This window comes from Gobio gobio (assembly GCF_949357685.1).
Source record: "Gobio gobio genome assembly, chromosome: 11".
Lineage (NCBI taxonomy): Eukaryota > Metazoa > Chordata > Actinopteri > Cypriniformes > Gobionidae > Gobio > Gobio gobio.
Genome location: NC_137104.1, coordinates 30,054,472 through 30,073,926, shown reverse-complemented (window position 1 = coordinate 30,073,926; position 19,455 = coordinate 30,054,472). Strand labels below are relative to the sequence as shown.

The 19,455-nt window shown below is 37.5% G+C and overlaps 1 protein-coding gene across 2 annotated transcripts in view; it reads left to right on the top strand.

Moving 5' to 3' along the window:
- The window catches only part of top2b (DNA topoisomerase II beta), a 205,976-nt gene that overhangs the window by 35,570 nt on the left and 150,951 nt on the right, over positions 1 to 19,455 (top strand). For both annotated transcript variants that reach the window (XM_079829353.1, XM_079829352.1), the window contains exons 9-11: positions 9,911 to 10,012; positions 10,143 to 10,280; positions 10,612 to 10,750. In XM_079829353.1, coding sequence (XP_079685479.1) covers positions 9,911 to 10,012; positions 10,143 to 10,280; positions 10,612 to 10,750 — 379 coding nt within the window. The remainder of the gene's footprint in view (positions 1 to 9,910; positions 10,013 to 10,142; positions 10,281 to 10,611; positions 10,751 to 19,455) is intronic.

The following is a 19,455-nucleotide window of genomic DNA, read 5'->3' as shown; positions in this document are numbered from 1 at the left end:
AGGACACATAAAAAAAATGGTAGCATTGTGCCTCTTGGTAGCGCTATAATAGAACAAAACATGAAATTTCCATTGACTACAATGCAGAATTATAATATAAAATGCTATGCTTTACAAATGAATTGTTGTATCATTACGAAACTTGGTATGTGCCATCAACACCATGCCTTTAAGCTACTTAAAAGGTTTCAAAACAGCACCGCCATGTGGTCCATACTTATAATGAAAAGGCCTCTTGAGGCTATATCTCTGCAATGACATATTGACACTATATTGACACCCTGCTTTGATATATTGACACCAAACTTTGCATGTGTCATTGTTCCCTTATTCTGACCACATCACATAAATTTCGTAACTGTGCCACCTATTGGTTGAAAGTGATAAATCATTAAATAATTATTATTGACTGTATTTATCATTTTACAGCTATTTTGCCTAAAATCACCTTAATAGGTCCTTAATTGCTCATTGCTGTAGTTGATCTGACACTGCCAGCCATTTTGGCATGTCTTGTCTTCTTCTTTGCGCTTGGCCCCGGTATTGCTGCTTGCAGCTATATTTATTAATCTTCTTCTTCTTCTTCTTCTTCTTCTTCTTCTTCTTCTTCTTCTTCTTCTTCTTCTTCTTCTTCTTCTTCTTCTTCTTCTTCTTCTTCTTCCGCCACGAAGTCTATGGCAGCCCATAGAACCATATGGTAAAAAGTTGTGAAATTTGGCACACTAATTGAGGACAGTCTGAAATGTCACCATAGCAAATTTGGAGTCTCTAACTCAATCCCTCTAGCGCCACCATCAGTCCAAAATTGGACTCATGTTTATGCTTATAACTTTTGAACCGTTTGTCCAACAATCATAAAAGTGGTCTTGTTAGATTCAGGATGTCATGTCGAGTCTGATATCCAATTTTACCATATCGGCCATTTTGGCTGTCGGCCATTTTGAATTATGTGCTAAAAAACTATATTTTACAAACTCATTAGTCTATCGTTACGAAACTTGGTATGTGTCTTCCGCACCATGCTTTGAAGGTACTCAAAAAGTTTTGGGGCAGTGCCACCTTGTGGTCAAAGGTTATAACAAAATTTACCAAAATGCTAATAGCTTTTGATTAAATTAGCCTAGTTTAATGAAACTGGTCATAATACATTCCTTGGCTCAGGCCGAGAACATGGATACCCATTTTGCCATATTTGGCAAACCTTCTTGTCTTCCATCTTGTTATTTGCTAAAAACCTACTTTTTTAACTCGTCCTAGACCGTTTGTCTGATTTCCACCAAAATGAAATCATATCATCTTCAGACTGTGCCGTCAAAATGTTAGGGATTTTGCGTCGACAGATGAAAGTTTTTGTAAACTGCAGTGACGAAGTTGAGGCATGATGCCAAAATGACTCTTGAGGTTGTATCTCTGCAATGCTTTGACATATTGGCATCAAACTTTGCATGTGTCATTTTTCCCTAATTCTGACCACACCATATCAATTTCGTAACTGTGCCCCCTATTGGTCAAAAGTGATAAACCATTAGATTATATTATTAGTGACTCTATAAATGACATTTCAGCCATTTTGCCTAATCTTCTTAAACTGTATAATTGTTCATTGTAGCAGTTGGTCTGACACTCTCAGACTACAATACATTTTTCAGCCTTTTGCCTAAAATCATCTTAAAATGTGATTGATTGCTCATTGCTGCAGTTGATCTGACACTGCCAGCCATTTTGGCATGTCTTGTCTTCTTCTTTGCGCTTGGTCCCTGTATTGCTGCTTGCAGCTATATTTAGGGCCCGAGCACCGATGGTGTGAGTGCTGAAACCCTATTGTAATTGTACTGATTTTTATTAGGGGTTCAAGCCCAAAAGGGTTGAAACCCTATTGTAATTGTGCTGATTTTTATTAGGGGTTCAAGCGCGAAGTGCTGAAACCCTATTGTAATTGTACCGGTTTTTATTATTATTATTCTCCCGTAAAACGCATCGTGCAGCCCAAACCGTAAGTGCTGGAGCGTTGAAACTTTGTCAGATGGTAGTACAAAAATCGAGGAGAGGTTATCAAATTATGAGCCAGATTGGCCTATAGGTGGCGCTATAGCAATCAATTGCGCAAAACTGCTCATAACTCCTAAACCGTATGTCGTAGACTCAAGTGTCTTATATCATTGGAAAGGTGAGTCCATGACGTATATCTCCGATTTCATTTCCGCCATGAAAGATTTTCCGCCATTTTGAATTTTGTTAAAAAACTACTTTTGCGAACTAGTCCCTGGATTTTAGCCTGATCGGAACCAAACCAGTGCAGAAATGTTCTCTGGAGTCTGAATATCAATAATTATCGAAAAAAAGTTGAAATTTCGATTCACGGTCGCTAAGGGGCGGCAAACGAATGTTGTGGGAGGAGCCTATTTTACAAAAATGGCTATAATTCAAGAACAAAATGAGATATCTTTAACAAACTTGGTACACATGTGTATGGGCTGAGTCTTTGGTCACGATAAAACAATTGCGATGATCGAACACTTGGTGGCGCTATAACATGAAAAAAACATGAAAATGGCTATAACCACCCGACCGCTAGTCCGATTGACTTGAAAATTTGTTTTGCTATATAAATTTGCTATAACAGGGTCATTTAGAAGAGGGGCGTAGCAAATTACACTCAAAAGCCTATAAATCCTAAAGGAAAACTCAAAACTTCACGAAAATTGTTATGTATATAACATGCTGAAGAAGCATGCAAAGATTCATGGAGATCGGACCATAGGTGGCACTATAACTGTTAAAAAGCTTTGAAAACCATGTATTCCCTATGGTGAAATGCCTGTATTGGCTGTAAATGGTATTTTCCATCTCTGTAATCAGGTGGGGTTAAAAACATCCACATAATATGCATAAATTAAGATAGATCTCCTCATACTGAACAACTTTGCCTCAAGAACCAATACTGTCAATTAGGGCTGCAACGACGCGTCGACGTCGTCGATGACGTCGACGTGCGTGAAATGCGTCGACGCGTCGGCGGCACATTATTTACATTCTAGAATGGAACAGAAGATCTAGAATAATGGCAGCTTCTGTTCCCGGGCATAGTGAAAATGATCATTTATCATATAAAGCCAGACCGCGACATTCAAAAGTGTGGGAGAACTTTAAACAGAAGCCGAATAAAACTGTGCTTTGTTCGCTCTGTAACGCCGGTTTCACACTGAGCAGAGCAGAAGCTGTGCGCGTGGAGAGCGGGAGCTTTCACACTGCCAGTCAGTGTTGCCAAGTCCGCTTTTTTCCCACGGAATTGGGCTACTTCTACACTGTTGCCGCGGGCTGTGTCTCATGTCCGCGGGTTGAAGCAAAAAAACACACATATTTAACCCCCCGAACGCGATGTTTACCAGAGAACCTCCCCGAAACGCGATTGGGCTTGTTTTGGGCTAGTTTTGAGTAACGAATGGGTGGGTTTTGTTGTGTAAACCTGGCAACCCTTCCAGTGTTCTCTCGCGCAGCTGAACCGTGGCGCGTGTATTGCAACAGACGGTCACATTTTCCGGGGTTCTTCTCCGACCCCAGTACGTCTCGTGCTTTATTTATTATGGGCTGCATATATCTCCTGTTAATGCGACCCGGTTCCCCTCTGTCCCAAACACATATGCATAATAACATGCTGTATATAGGTAGTTTGCATGATTAAAGTAACATTAAAGTTAAGATATGCCTCTAGCTTTAATCATTTAAATATGTCTTTGAAGTTTGGGCAAAAACTTCTGGCAGCTTTAGTCGTTGTTTATGCACATGTATCTTCAAAATAGACTACTAGTTATACATTAAAACTATGCTGAAAGCTCCTGTATGTGAACCTTTTGCAGATAAATACAAGTGCATTTTCGTTTACTATTGACACAAATCAATAAGTAAATCATACTCAACTACTATAGTAAACAACTTTTCCTAATTAGGCCTACTCTGTATACATTTTATGATGAATAGTATCATTATATATTATGTTTAAAAAGCTTCTTGTGTTCATATATTTCATTATAAAATGGCATACTATGTACACTACCCTTCCTGAAATACAATTAATATTGTCATCATTCATTGATTTCATGTTAAAATAATATACAAATTCACTACCCTATTGAAATACAATAATCAGTAAAAAAAGAATAATAAGACTAATCTGGAAAAATAATCGTTAGATTAGTCAACTAATCGAAAAAATAATCGTTAGATTAGTCGACAGAAAAAATAATCGTTAGTTGCAGCTCTACTGTCAATTAAATCGTTCATTAAATATTCACGATTATGTTAAAAACCTACTTTTGCAAACTAGTCATAGATTTTTCGACCTGATCAGAACCCAACCAGTGCAGTACAATTCTCTGGACTCTTTAGAGCAATAATTATTAAAAAAAGTTAAACTTTTGCATCTGAATGGCTATAACAGGGTTATTTCAAGATGTGGCCTTGACCAAGTGTCCCCAAATGCCTATATCTATTCAATGAATGCTCAGATATTCTTAAAAACAAGTCAGAACATGTGTACTATGCATCTAAACAAGCATGACAATTTTCAGACAGATAGGACAATATTTGCCTCTATAACAGTTAAAAAGGTGAAAATTACAGAGTTCATATGAAAATAATGACCAATAAGTGGTCTTTTTCAGCACCTTTGCTATACTGGTGGTTTTCTATCATTCCTCTATTGTTTAGATGCTTCTTTTAAAGTCATGTAATACTCATAAGTGGTTTGCTGCCCCCCGCTGTTCTTTTTATTGTACTACACTCTAATATTGATCTATAAGTCATATTCAGACTTTAAAAAAATCACTATTTTAACATTTACAATTTAGTCAAAATTAATCTATTAGCTATTACCATTGACAATTGTCACATTGAGAAATGTGAATCTTGAAGGAGACTTGCAGGAAACATTTTGTTTACTGCAACATCATATAGTTCAAATGTCTGTATCTACAACAAAATGTGTGTGGGTAGTCCTATGTTTCTGAATAAATTTTTAATAATCTGATTAATAGTTACAAAGAGTTAAGTGAAATGATTATAGACCATAGCATTAAAAAAGTGTGTGTGTGTGTGTGTGTGTGTGTGTGTGTGTGTGTGTGTGTGAAAGCATGCATAATGGAACAACTGGTTTGAAGCCTGTTTCAGAGCCCATTTTACTACAAGGGCTATAACTCAGGAACGAAATGAGATATCTTCACCAAACTTGGTACACATGTGTATGGGCTGAGTCTTCGGTCAGGATAAAACAATCGCGACGATTGAACACTTGGTGGCGCAATAACACGAAAAAAACATGAAAATGGCTATAACCACCCGACCACTAGTCCGATTGACTTGAAAATTGGTATGTAGTGTCTTGGTCCAAGGTACCATATATGTCTATGAGGACATTGGCGTATCTTAAAAAACTTGGCCGCCACAGCCAATTAAATTTGAGCACCTATTAGACAAGGTTAACGGAGGCCGATCGGAATGAAACTCGGTGGGCATGTTTGACTCATGGCCCTAGAGGTCTGTAAGAATTTTGAAAGAAATCGGCCACTAGTTGGCGCTAACGAGTTTTATGGCTCCGAAATCACGTGCTGTTGCACACATCAACCAAATATACATATCATATGATAGGTGTCCTCATGCTGAACAACTTTGCCTCTAGAAGCATTGCTGTCAATTAAACCGTTCATTAAATATTCGCGATTATGTTCAAAACCTACTTTTGCAAACTAGTCCCTGGATTTTTGCCTGATCGGAACCAAACCAGTCTAGGACAATTCTCTGGACTCTCTAGATCAATAATTATCAAAAAAAAGTTGAACTTTTGCATTTGGATGGCTATAACAGGGTCATTTAGAAGAGGGGCGTAGCAAAATATACTCAAAAGCCTATTAATCCTAAAGGAAAACTCAAAACTTCACGAAAATTGTTATGTTTATGTGACATAACATGCTGAAGAAGCATGCAAAGTTTCATGGAGATGGGACCATAAGTGGCGCTATAACTGTTAAAAAGCTTTGAAAACCATGTATTCCCTATGGTGAAATGCCTGTATTGGCTGTAAATGGGATTTTCCATCTCTGTAATCAGGTGGGGTTAAAAACATATATTATGATAGATCTCCTCATACTGAACAACTTTGCCTCAAGAACCAATACTGTCAATGAAATTGTTCATTAAATATTCAAGATTATGTTAAAAACCTAAACCTTTGCAAACTAGTCATAGATTTTTCGACCTGATCAGAACCAAACCAGTGCAGTACAATTCTCTGGACTCTTTAGAGCAATAATTATTTAAAAAAGTTAAACTTTTGCATCTGAATGGCTATAACAGGGTTATTTCAAGATGTGGCCTTGACCAAGTGTCCACAAATGCCTATATCTATTCAATGTAGAGCTGCAACTAACGATTATTTTTTCTGTCGACTAATCTAACGATTATTTTTTCGATTAGTCGACTAATCTAACGATTATTTTTCCAGATTAATTTTATTATTCTTTTTTACTGATTATTGTATTTCAAAGAGGGTAGTGAATTTGTATATTATTTTAACATGAAATCAATGAATGATGACAATATTAATTGTATTTCAGGAAGGGTAGTGTACATAGTATGCCATTTTATAATGAAATATATGAACAAAAGAAGCTTTTTAAACATAATATATAATGATACTATTCATCATAAAATGTATACAGAGTAGGCCTAATTAGGAAAAGTTGTTTACTATAGTAGTTGAGTATGATTTACTTATTGATTTGTGTCAATAGTAAACGAAAATGCACTTGTATTTATCTGCAAAAGGTTCACATACAGGAGCTTTCAGCATAGTTTTAATGTATAACTAGTAGTCTATTTTGAAGATACATGTGCATAAACAACGACTAAAGCTGCCAGAAGTTTTTGCCCAAACTTCAAAGACACATTTAAATGATTAAAGCTAGAGGCATATCTTAACTTTAATGTTACTTTAATCATGTAAACTACCTATATACAACAAGTTATTATGCATATGTGTTTGGGACAGAGCGGAACCAGGTCGCATTAACAGGAGATATATGCAGCCCATAATAAATAAAAGCACGAGACGTACTGGGGTCGGAGAAGAACCCAGGAAATTGTGACCGTCTGTTGCATTACACGCGCCACGGTTCAGCTGCGCGAGAGAACCATGGCAGCAGGGTTGCCAGGTTTACACAACAAACCCCACCCATTCGTTCCTCAAAACTAGCCCAAAACAAGCCCAATCGCGTTTCGGGGAGGTTCTCTGGTAAACATCGCGTTCGGGGGGAAAAATATGTGTGTTTTTTGCTTCAACCCGCGGACATGAGCCACAGCCCGCGGCAACAGTGTAGAAGTAGCCCAATTCCGCGGAAAAAAGCGAACTTGGCAACACTGACTGCAGTGTGAAAGCTCCCGCTCTCCACGCGCACAGCTTCTGCTCTGCCACCGCGTGCAGTGTGAAACCGGCGTTACAGAGCGAACAAAGCACAGTTTTATTCGGCTTCTGTTTAAAGTTCTCCCACACTTTTGAATGTCGCGGTCTGGCTTTATATGATAAATGATCATTTTCACTATGCCCGGGAGCAGAAGCTGCCATTATTCTAGATCTTCTGTTCCATTCTAGAACGTAAATAATGTGCCGCCGACGCGTCGACGCATTTCACGCACGTCGACGTATTTTCGTAGTCGACGTCATCGACGACGTCGACGCGTCGTTGCAGCCCTAATTCAATGAATGCTTAGATATTCTTAAAAACAATTAAAATGGCATGCTTTATACTATAATTCACTCCCAGAAACACTTTTAAATATGCCATGAAATCCCAAACATGCTAGAAATAAAATAAATCTTGCAACACGTGGATACATGCTACTGTATGTGATTTACGCCATTAAACAGGAAGTTGTTGTAACTCAGGTATACAATGTCCAATCTGCCTCAAACTTCACGTTTGACAATAGTCCTGACCTGAAGACTCTACATGGCAATTTTCAGTTATAGTCGAAGCGCCACCTGCTGGCAGAAGGAAGTGTGGCACATTGAAGTGAGTTTGCCATATTTTTCCTATATTGACCCGCTTAAATGCATGTCGCCCACTATTCACTGTTTTCCTGAGGCCACCGGGTGGCGGTGCATGTGCGAGGGCCCTTTCATCGCTGCTAGCAGCTTTAATTTAAATTGTTCTCTGATATTTACATAGAGGGTATGTGGCTTATTTAAGGGCAAAAATTGTCCAGATACGGTTTTACAGGTCCATTTATCCCTTGAATGAAATGGTCTGTTTTTGCCTTATTTGGAAGGGTCATGAATAGTAATGTGGAGTTCTGCTCTGATTGGCTGTTTCACTGCGCGTCAGCAGCTACTCACACAATGTTGTCATGACAACCGGCACACAACATTCACTTCAGGAGGTTACTATTATTAGTATTATTGTAGTATTTCTTATCAGATATGCCATATAGAAAAGACAAGAGTCATGTTTGTTTCTATTGAGCCTGATTTCTCAAAATGGTACGTGTGTGTGCTTATCCTGGGTACCATGACAACAGTGCGAGTTATAGTAAGCATAAGCACCTGCTGAAAACTCCCACGCACTCTCAGGAACGCTAACGACGGAGCTCAGTATTTTGACTGAATAAAACGGTTTCTTTCTCGCAAAACCTTATAGTATGCCTCCTGAACACTTTCCATATATGGCGCGCGCGTCTCACTGTATCATTACATGATACTTTTGTATAATTTTTGTAATGTTTTAGCCTGGTCGCTATTCATTGCCATTATAGGAAGGAGCGCGTGCAGGACTTTTTAAAATTTCTGCTTTTGAGGTCCGAAAATGATAGAAGGACATTGGAACAACAGCAGGGTGGGTAAAAGATGGCTTTATTTCCATTTCAGGTTGAACTATCCTTTACACGTTAACCCATAATGTCAGCAGTCACAACTTTATTTTTAGCATTGAAATTTTACATTTTAACGTTAATTATTGTAATGTGTCACTGTATGATTTTACAATGATTGCTTCTTCACTTTGAATCACGAACTCTAAACAGCTAACTGGCTAGCGCGTAAATATGTTGTTTGTACAGTACAGTTTGACAGTACTGAAGTGGATAAAATCACTACTTACTGCTTGTGGGAATATATTTGGAATTGCCCCCTTCTTTAGTATCAGATGCTGAACGAAGCCTGCTTGATATCGTCCCAGGTTAGAAAAACTGTACGTGGTGAAATGAGCCGAGCAAATGAACAACTTTGAATTAAATTTGTTGCGGTTTCCGGTTATAGATAAACATCAACCATGTGTATCGACAGTTTTGTTCTTTGGGAAGGGTACGAAAGTCCCCTGCACAGCCTGGAACATAACTTTTATTTCCATGATCTGGCATTTTCGCTATCCTTGCTTGACACTTGTTTATTCACAATAACTGCAGAACTTCTGATGATTCGGCTGTGCAGTCCGCCTGGTCTTGAACATGTGTTGGCATATGCAAATGTTGGGGGCGTACATATTAATTATCCCGACTGTTGCGTAAAAGTCGGTGTTATGTTGAGATTCACCTATTTTTCTGTGGTATTTTTCACGCACAAGATTTACATATGAAGGAGGACGAAACGCTGTTTGAGACTCACAGTATGTGATTTCCATGTACTGAACTCTTGTTATTCAACTACGCCAAGGTTAGTTACATTTTTCATTCTAGGGCACCTTTAAAGTTGCAACATTTAGAGGGTTGTACCAACTAAACTAACAGCAAAAACACAGCATACTCTGTGTTTATACGTATACTCTGCTCAGCACCTTTGCTATACTGGTGGTTTTCTATCATTCCTCTATTGTTTAGATGCTTCTTTTAAAGTCATGTAATACTCATGAGCTATGTGATATCTTAGGGAGGAAGACATGTTGACTATGTTGTGGACCAAATAGTGGCGAAACTGATTGAAGTGGTGAAGAAGAAGAACAAAGCTGGAGTCTCTGTGAAACCATTCCAGGTGTATATGCTCAACACACTCATATGATATAGTATATATTTATACACTTGAAAATGTGCTTCTTCAGTCTCTTAAGATTTTGAATCTCCTAAGATTTAACTGTTCTAAGAATTTTTTTTTAAAATTTCAGATAAAAAACCATCTGTGGGTATTTGTTAATGCCCTGATCGAGAACCCAACCTTTGATTCCCAAACCAAGGAGAACATGACTCTACAGACCAAAAGCTTTGGCTCCAAATGTGCTCTCTCTGAGAAATTCATCAGAGCTGTAAGTGTGTGATTATCTCTTATCTTGATTCTAATGCTGATTTCAATTTCACAGTTTATATGAAATGTTGTACTTACTGTAACTGTAAAATGTTACACTTTATGTTTACATTTTTATTTTAGTCTCCCTTTCATTATCAAAAGCTTCTGGACATAACAAAAATAATTTCATGTATTAAAGTCAGCTTGAAACTGAAGTTGTGACCAATGAGTTGTGCACCAGACAACGCATAACATGTATTAAGAAAAAAAATTGAGTGGATTTTGATTAAATGTCAACTTCAATAACTATTGAGTTGTGGTAATATTCTGAGTTATTTGTCCCATCATAGGCCACAAACTGTGGTATTGTGGAAAGCATTCTGAACTGGGTGAAGTTTAAGGCTCAGATACAGCTGAACAAGAAATGCTCCTCTGTCAAACACAGCAAGATTAAAGGAATTCCCAAACTAGACGACGCCAATGATGCTGGTGAGTTCATGATGGATAAACCCCTTTGCTCTCTTCTGCTGTCCACAGCCATATCGGCAGTTTTTAAAGATCATACTCTACTCATTAGGACCCGGCAGTGTAGACCAAAAATCATTATTTTTAGACTGAATATGTGATATATATCTTGGTATTTTTTATGAAGTTGGCTAAATGTTTAGTTTTTAGTTCATAAGGCACTCAATGGGTAAATGAACCATGCAAAGCACTTTGTTTCAGGGCAAAAGGCTTTTTGCACTGTAAAGGCTTTATATTACATCAGCAAGTTAAACACTCTCTTTGTACTGTACTTTGTATGGTGCTGTTGTAAATTTTCGGAAGAGATTTTGAACTACTTCCACTTTTGTATGCAACCTGTTTATGGCATTCCATACAGATTAAAGGGCTTTGATGCTCATCTGATCTTCTAAATCTGAATAATCATAAGTCAATAATTGAACTATGGCTGCAACAAATGTTTATTTTGATAACTGTATAATCTGTTGATTATTTCTTTGATAAATTGATTAATTGAATGCTTTTACTTAAATATTCTTAATGTTTGCCATTATTTGAATATTTGGGAGAATTTTGTGGAAATGTTCATTCTAAACTCAAATGTTTACTCTAAAATCAAAAGAAAAGAAACAATATTTAGCATGAATAAATCTATTTTCACAAAGACGAATGTTGGGAGCAAAAATTATGTGTGATAAACTTTTTCATTTGAATTTGAAAAGAATGTTAAAGGGTTAGTTCACCCTAAGGGGTTGTTTATACCTGGTCACATTTTCTCTGATCATGAAAATTTCAGGTGTAAATGCTCTCTGAACCATTTTCGAGACTCAGATCCAAGCACTTAAACCACTTCAGGAGGTGGTTTGAGACGCATTCCAAACAAAACTGGTTAAGTGTAAATGCATCTGGTTGTTGAAACCAAATATGTAAATTTTACTGAAATAGTTTGACATTTTGAAATAGTATGAGAAGTATGTTAATCAGCGATTTCGAATTCAGCCCCTAATTTCGTCGTTGTCAATAACGTTCAGTTATAAGTCACTTATAAGTAATTAGTTTAGTTTAGTTTATTTTGTTTACAGGGGCTGTGCACATTAATAAGCATGAATGTAAATGTGCCAGAATTGCCAGAAATGTTAAAAAGTCAACCAAAAAACAAGAACAGAGCATCAAATATAACACACACAAAAGAGAAAAATGAGAGAGAGAAAAAAGAAATAGCAAAAATAGGAACAAAAATATCGAATAAAAGCACAGGTATGTGATCCCAAGTGAAAAAATACATTTATAAATTATTAGTTAATGATGAACTAATCATTTACAAAACATGACTACATTTTTATAACTTATTAATCAGTGGTATGTTAACAATTTACAAATGTGCTGTAAGTTATCTTTTAAAAAAATGTAAATCTTGAAATAAATCACAACAAATCAATAGATGTTTGAGTTATTAGTTGATGCACTATTTATCATTTATAAATCACTGAAGTATGTAAAAATTGTTTTAGTATCATCTCAATAAACAATGGTTAATCTTGAACAAATTATGAACAAACCATTAGTAAAAGTAAATTACTTATTAATAATTTATGAATGTATAATTGTGGGGGACTTCCGGTTCGAGGATGGAGTAAGACGTGTTTTTAGTAGCTCCGCTGACTTTCACTCAAATTTCATTAAAACAAAACAACATAAAGTTCGCTAGCGTTCTCGAAGCATTTATAGTGTTGCACACGTACAGCAAGTGCAATTTGCTTGTTTAAATGCCGTCGAAGAAACAAGGGACGAAAGATATTGCTGAGGGAGAAAGTTTGGCCGAGACCGCGGGCTCGCTGGAAGAGGCCTGCTCAGTAGTGAACGACGCGGTGCTGCGTGCAATCGAATCTCTCCGAATGGATCTGGGCAGGGTTAAAAATGACATTACAGAGAGCTTGAAAGGAGAGTTGGCGACACTGGAGAGAAAAATTGATGCGAAGTTTGATGCAATGCAGTTAAATGACCACCGTACAACTCTCGAACACCTTGAACAGTCGGCCACGGCCTCGTCAGATGCTGTTACGAAACTACAAGCTCAAGTTAAAACTCTGTCCGAGGAAGTGTCAGACTTAACTGAGAAATGCATCGATCTGGAAGGCCGTTCTAAGAGGCAGAATATAAGAATCGCGGGAGTCCGAGAAGGACTGGAAAGCGGTCAAGGTGCTAGAGAATTTGTGGCTAAGCTGCTCATGGAGGTGCTTGGACTAGATGAGCTTCCTGTTCTGGACCGAGCGCTTCGCTCCCGGCCTGTGGAAAGTGACCCGCCGCGTCAGTTCATCGCTCGAGTTCACCATGGCCATATCATGGAAAACATCATGCACAAAGTATCAACACAAAGAAAGCTAACATTTAACGGTCGCTCCATCCAGATCTTCAGAGACTACCCCTCGGCCGTGGTCAAACGTCAGGCAGCTTTTGCCAGAGTAAGACAGATCCTTCGGGATAAACCCGGTGTGAAGTTTGGCATCCTGTATCCTGCGAAGCTTCGGGTGACGTACAGCGAGGGGGAGAAGATTTTCACCGACGCGAACGAAGCATGGAAATTTGCAATCGAGCAGTTTGGGGCAGAAAAGTAACTGCGAAACATTCACTTTAGAAGAATGCCTGTTGTTTTGTTGAAGTCTCTTTTATTAAGCGGACTTAGTGCTGGACCTTTGTGAAGTCTCTGAAAGGTAATATACGGAGGTTGGATTTTCTTTTCTACTTTTTGTTTTTTATTTTATGTTTACGTTTTTCTTGCCTTCTACTTCATGATAAGTTTTGCTGTTTATTTGTTCTTGTAACAGCTAAACATGTTCTGTTTTCTAATGTTCAGTTGGGAGGGTGGGCCGGTGCTAAAGGTTGTCATGGTAACTACCTGTGTTTAGGTAATTGGTTGGAGCAGAGTAGGATTATAATCACTGTTTATGTTTAGTAATATAAATGCAAAGGGGGCTTCATTAAACTTTTCAACCTGGAATGTTAAAGGTCTGAATGAACCAGTTAAGAGGGGGAAAATACTATCTCATTTAAAATCGCTGTCTTCGGATATCATGTTCCTGCAAGAGACGCATTTGAAACGCACTGCCCATATTAGGCTGAGGTGCAAATGGATTGGACAAATATATCATTCAGGTTTCTCCGCCAAATCCAGAGGCACAGCTATACTCATCCGCAAAGAAGTTCAATTTAAAAATAATTTGACTATTTCAGATAAAGAAGGAAGATATGTAATTGTTGTTGGAGAAGTATTTTCTGTGCCATTGACATTAAAATGTTTACGGACCAAATTTTGACAAACCTGAGTTCTTCAAAAGATTGTTTGTTCTAATACCTGATATTTCAAATACAAATCTTATAATTGGGGGTGATTTTAACTGTGTCCTAGACCCGTATTTGGACAAATCCTCCTCCACAAAAGTAGTTAGCTCCAATTCTAGTAAATTTTTAAATGCATATATAAGCAATTCTAATATGTTTGATGTGTGGAGAATTCTTTATCCGACGGCTAGGGAATATTCTTTTTATTCTCAAGTCCATAATGCCTATAGCCGTATAGATTATTTTATTCTGGATGGTAAACTTATGCCCAATGTCTGTACGGCTAAATATCATAATATTGTTATCTCCGATCATTGCCCTGTGTCTTTATCTATTAAAATAGATAATATGGAGAAACCACAAAGAAATTGGAGGCTTAACCATCATTTACTCACAAATAAAGTCTTTATCAATCACTTAAAACAGGAGATAAAAAACTTTTTCGAGTTCAATGACAAGCCAGACATGTCTATAGGAGTGCTATGGGACACATTTAAAGCATATATCAGAGGTTGTATTATATCCTACCAAGCATCTCAAAGAAAAAGAAGTAGGGTTGAACTAGAGGTATTGGAAATCCAAATTCGAGAATTAGACATGGAAAATGCTAAACAGCCTTGATTTGAAAAATATAAAAAGATTTGTGCACTTAAATACAATCTGAATGAAATCCTCTCTTCTAAAATTTCAAAATCCTTTCAGTATGTTAAGCAAAAATACTTCGAATTCGGTGATAAACCTCAGAAACTGTTAGCTCGACAACTCCGTAAAACAGCATCTGAGCGTACAATATACAAAATTAGAACAAACACAGGAGAAATTCTCACATCCTCTAGGGATATAAATAACAGGTTCCAGACATTTTATGAGGCACTATGCTCGTCTAAAGGAAGTATAGATCCTACAGTTATGGTGCAGTTTTTAGACCAACAAAATCTTCCCTCATTAAATCAAGAACAAGTTGACGAGTTAGGTGCAGAAATTACTACCAGGGAAATATCAGATACAATAAAATCTCTAAAAGGCTGTAAAACCCCTGGTCCAGATGGATTTTGTAATGAACTCTATAAAGCCTATAACGAACTACTATCACCATACTTATATAGGGTTTACAACAGGCATTTATAGATCAGTCTCTGCCGCCCACTCTAGACGAGGCAATTATTATTGTAGTTCCAAAAAAAGGAAGGAACCCAGAGGACCTGGGGTCTTATAGGCCAATCTCACTCCTAAATACAGATCAAAAAATTCTGGCAAAAACTTTGGCACATAGATTAAACACTGTAATTAGAAACCTGGTGCACCCAGATCAAACCGGCTTCATACCAAAACGGTACTCTTCTTCTAATCTTAGACGCCTTTTCAACATCATGTACTCTCCCAGAGTCCTGGCGCAAGATTTAGCCATCCTGTCATTGGATGCAGAGAAGGCATTCGATCAAATTGAGTGGCCTTATCTATTTGCGGTATTGAAGAAGTTTAATCTTGGAGAACATTTCATTTCATGGATTAAATTGTTGTACTCTAGTCCGTGTGCAAGAATTCTCACAAATCAAACAATATCCTCTCGTTTTGACTTGCATAGAGGTACAAGACAAGGTTGCTCGCTGTCACCACTTTTGTTTGCATTAGCGATTGAACCTTTAGCCGAGGCCATTAGAGCGTATTCTGGTATTAAAGGCTATAAAACCAGAAATACTGATCATAAAGTAGCGTTATATGCAGATGATATAATATTATTTATTACTGAGCCTAATAGCAGCATTCCAAATATCCTTAATCTGATTGATTTCTATGGTACATTTGCAGGATATAAAATTAATTGGGACAAGAGTGTGTTGATGCCAGTCACTAACAAAGATCCTTCTTGGCTTCATCACTTGCCCTTTAAGATTGCTTCAGAACAATTCACATACCTAGGAAAAAGTTTTACAATTTAGTTAAGGCCAATTTTAATCCCCTTTTGTTAAAACTTAAATCCACAGTCAATTTCTGGAAAACACTTCCTATTTCTCTTTTGAGTAGGGTAAATGCAATTAAAGGGGGGGGGGGTGAAATGCTGTTTCATGCATACTGATCTTTTTGCACTGTTAAAGACTTGGATTCCCATGCTAAACATGGACACAGTTTCAAAAGCTAAGGTGGACGTTTGATGGGAGTATTTCTTTGCCAAAATTAGTACTTCCTGTTAGTCATAAGTTTCGGAAAGTTTTTTCGATCATGGGTCTGCTTGACGTCAACAGGGCGGAATTTCCTTGTATTGGCCGTACGGACAATTCTACCGGAAGAGCGCGCGCGAGAGAGAGAGAGCGCGTGAAAGCAATAGGCTACGCCCATCAAAGCGCTGGCTCGTAGGCTGCGCTGCACAGGTGATGTGACTTCAAGTAATTAACAATGTCACCAAAAAAGTGTGTTTTTGGTTGCCAGGCCAAGACAGTCCTGTACAGATTGCCAAATAACCCCGCGTTAAGGCAAAAGTGGATGGAATTTGCTTTTCCGGATCAGCAACTGAGTTGCGCAAATATTTATGTCTGTTCCCTGCATTTCGGTGCCGATTGTTTTATAAACAAGGCCCAGTTCGACGCTGGATTTTAAGATCGCCTAATACTGAAGGATGGAGCGGTCCCAACGATAAAGGTCCCAACGTTGGAACCGCAGGCAGTGAGTAAGACTGCTTCAAATGTCTGTTTTTGCCTATGCCCATCAAGTAGCCCAAACATGATCACGTATTGATCAATGGAGCATGCGATGTATAGTGTGAACATTTGTTTAGCTGGCCACTATATGTGTATGTTTGTGTATTGTAAAAGCACTCCAAACAACAATACACAAAGAGTGGGGAAATATGTTGGACTAAATAAGCGTGCTTCTTCATTCAAATGCGCTACTATTCCATGTCTTTCTATGTAAACACTAGCCTGACGCGCAAAACCAGTCCGCTTACTACAAATCATGTCTACACAAACCACGCGTAAACACACACACACACACACACACGATATAATTAAAGTATAAATGTGTAAATAACACAAGCCGCTAAGCATATTATATAGTTAGTGTAACTTATACCACATAGAGATGTCCTGCTCTAATCGTTTTTGCTGCTGCTCCTGTTCAACTTCAGCCTCTGGGTCTGTTTCCGGATCATAGATGTATGGCTGTATCTGATTAAAAGCCATTTTTTATGTTGAATAAAGTTTTTCCCCGCTTTTAGGGATGACGCAGCTTTCAGACGCACTCAACACAGTAACAGCGGCGCGCGCTCGACATTCTTTAGCTCCGCCCACACGATACGCCCCCAGCCGCACAGCTTTTTTCGGAAAGACTCGGAACAGCGCATCTTCCTTTTATAATTATAATAAAAATAAAGACTTTTCGGAGATATGCAAGATGCAATGCTACTCTATAGGTACTCAAGATTGACATGAGACTGACTGAAACTGAGTGTCCCACCCCCCCCCTTTAAGTTGATATTTCTCCCACAATTTTTGTATATGGTGCAGAACATTCCCGTATTTCTACCTAAATCTTTTTTCAAAAAATTGGACTCTATCCTGGTTCCTTTTGTCTGGGATTATAAAGCCCATAGGATCTCCAAACAGCACCTATGTAAACCCAAAATACAGGGTGGGCTTGCCCTACCTAACTTTCTTTATTACTATTGGGCTGCGAATCTGAGGGCTCTGACTTCGTGGATAGATTTTACTATGAGAGGGGAGAGTTGGCTGTGGTTGGAACGGGAGGAATGTCTCCCATATTCCATTAATGCAATACTTTTATCACCCACAAGTATAGCTAGTTCACTTTATAATCACAACCCGGTTATTCATAATTCTATTTGTATTTGGAAACAGTTAAAGACACATTGTAAATTCACCCAAATATCATTTTTACTTTCTATCTCAGCTAGCCCTTCCTTTCGCCCTTCAATGTTAGACAGTGCATTTGAAATTTGGAAAAATTTAGGGTTACAAAGGATAGGGGATCTCTATGTGAATGGTAAATTTGCTTCTTTTCAACAGCTGTGTGAGAAATATAATATCCCTTCTAATAACTTCTTCAGATAACTTCAAATTAGAGACTTTGTGAAGTCTCACATTCCTAATTATGTCACTGCTACACCCATGTATCTGGGTGCATTTCTGGAAAGATGTCATAGAGATAGCAATACTATCTCCTTCCTATACAAAGCTTTAGAACAGGTGAAAAGTCCTTCTATGGAAAAAATTTAATCTGCCTGGGAAGAGGAACTTGCGGTGGAAATTCCAATTGAAATATGGGAACGCAGTCTTGAACTTGTCCACAGGTGTTCCATTAATGCAAGACACTGTCTTATTCAATTCAAAGTGCTTCATAGGCTTCATTATTCCAAGTGTAAATTGAACAAAATATTTCCAGAAGTGTCTCCATTATGTGACAAATGTCAATTTTTAGATGCCACCCTGTCTCATTCCTATGTAATGTGTCCAAAATTACAAAATTTCTGGAATAACATTTTTCAGGTTTTTACAGACACATTGGGCATACATTTTGAACCAGATCCTATATTGATTATATTTGGAGTCTCCGAAGAATTTTTGAGACTTACACGGATACAACAACATTTTGTTTCATATGGGTTAATCTCTGCCAAAAAACTTGTTCTTTTGTTTTGGAAGAAAAAAGAAGTTCCAACTCTTAAAATATGGCTGACAGAGTTGTCTGGTACACTACAGTTAGAAAGAATTAGGTATACCCTAAAAGACAAGATTTTGTTATTTGAAAAAGTTTGGTCCCCTTTTATTTCTTTTTTGCAAACTTGTGATTAATGTTGATCATGCATCCATTGCTTTTACCTCTAGATAGCATCTTTGGGTTGTAGTTTTGGGTGGGGTTGGATGGGTTTTCTGTAGATTTTTATTTTTCATGCATTTATTTATTTTTATTTATTTATTTTAATCCATATTTGTTAGGATGTTAATTTTATTTGTTTGCATTTAAAAAAAAGTGTACTTACAAATGAGTGTCTGCTGAAATTCCAAATAAAAACATTTAAACACAATGTATAATTGTTCTGCCACATTCATTTTTACTTGATTTATTTTATTTAAATTACCTATATACAGTAATGAGAATGATATATTAAAGAGAAGTGGTGCAGAAAATGTGTTTAATAGTCAAAAATAATGTTACAATTTTAAAAAAAGACAGCTTTTTGACTGATATTGTAACAATTTCCACTGAAGAGGCAAGTTGCTGGACCCAAGCACAGTTTATTCCAACATAAATCTTAATATAAATCAAAACATAAAACAAGGACTTGGCAAAACTAACTATAAAAAGATTTAACTCTAACAAAACTCACCATCAGC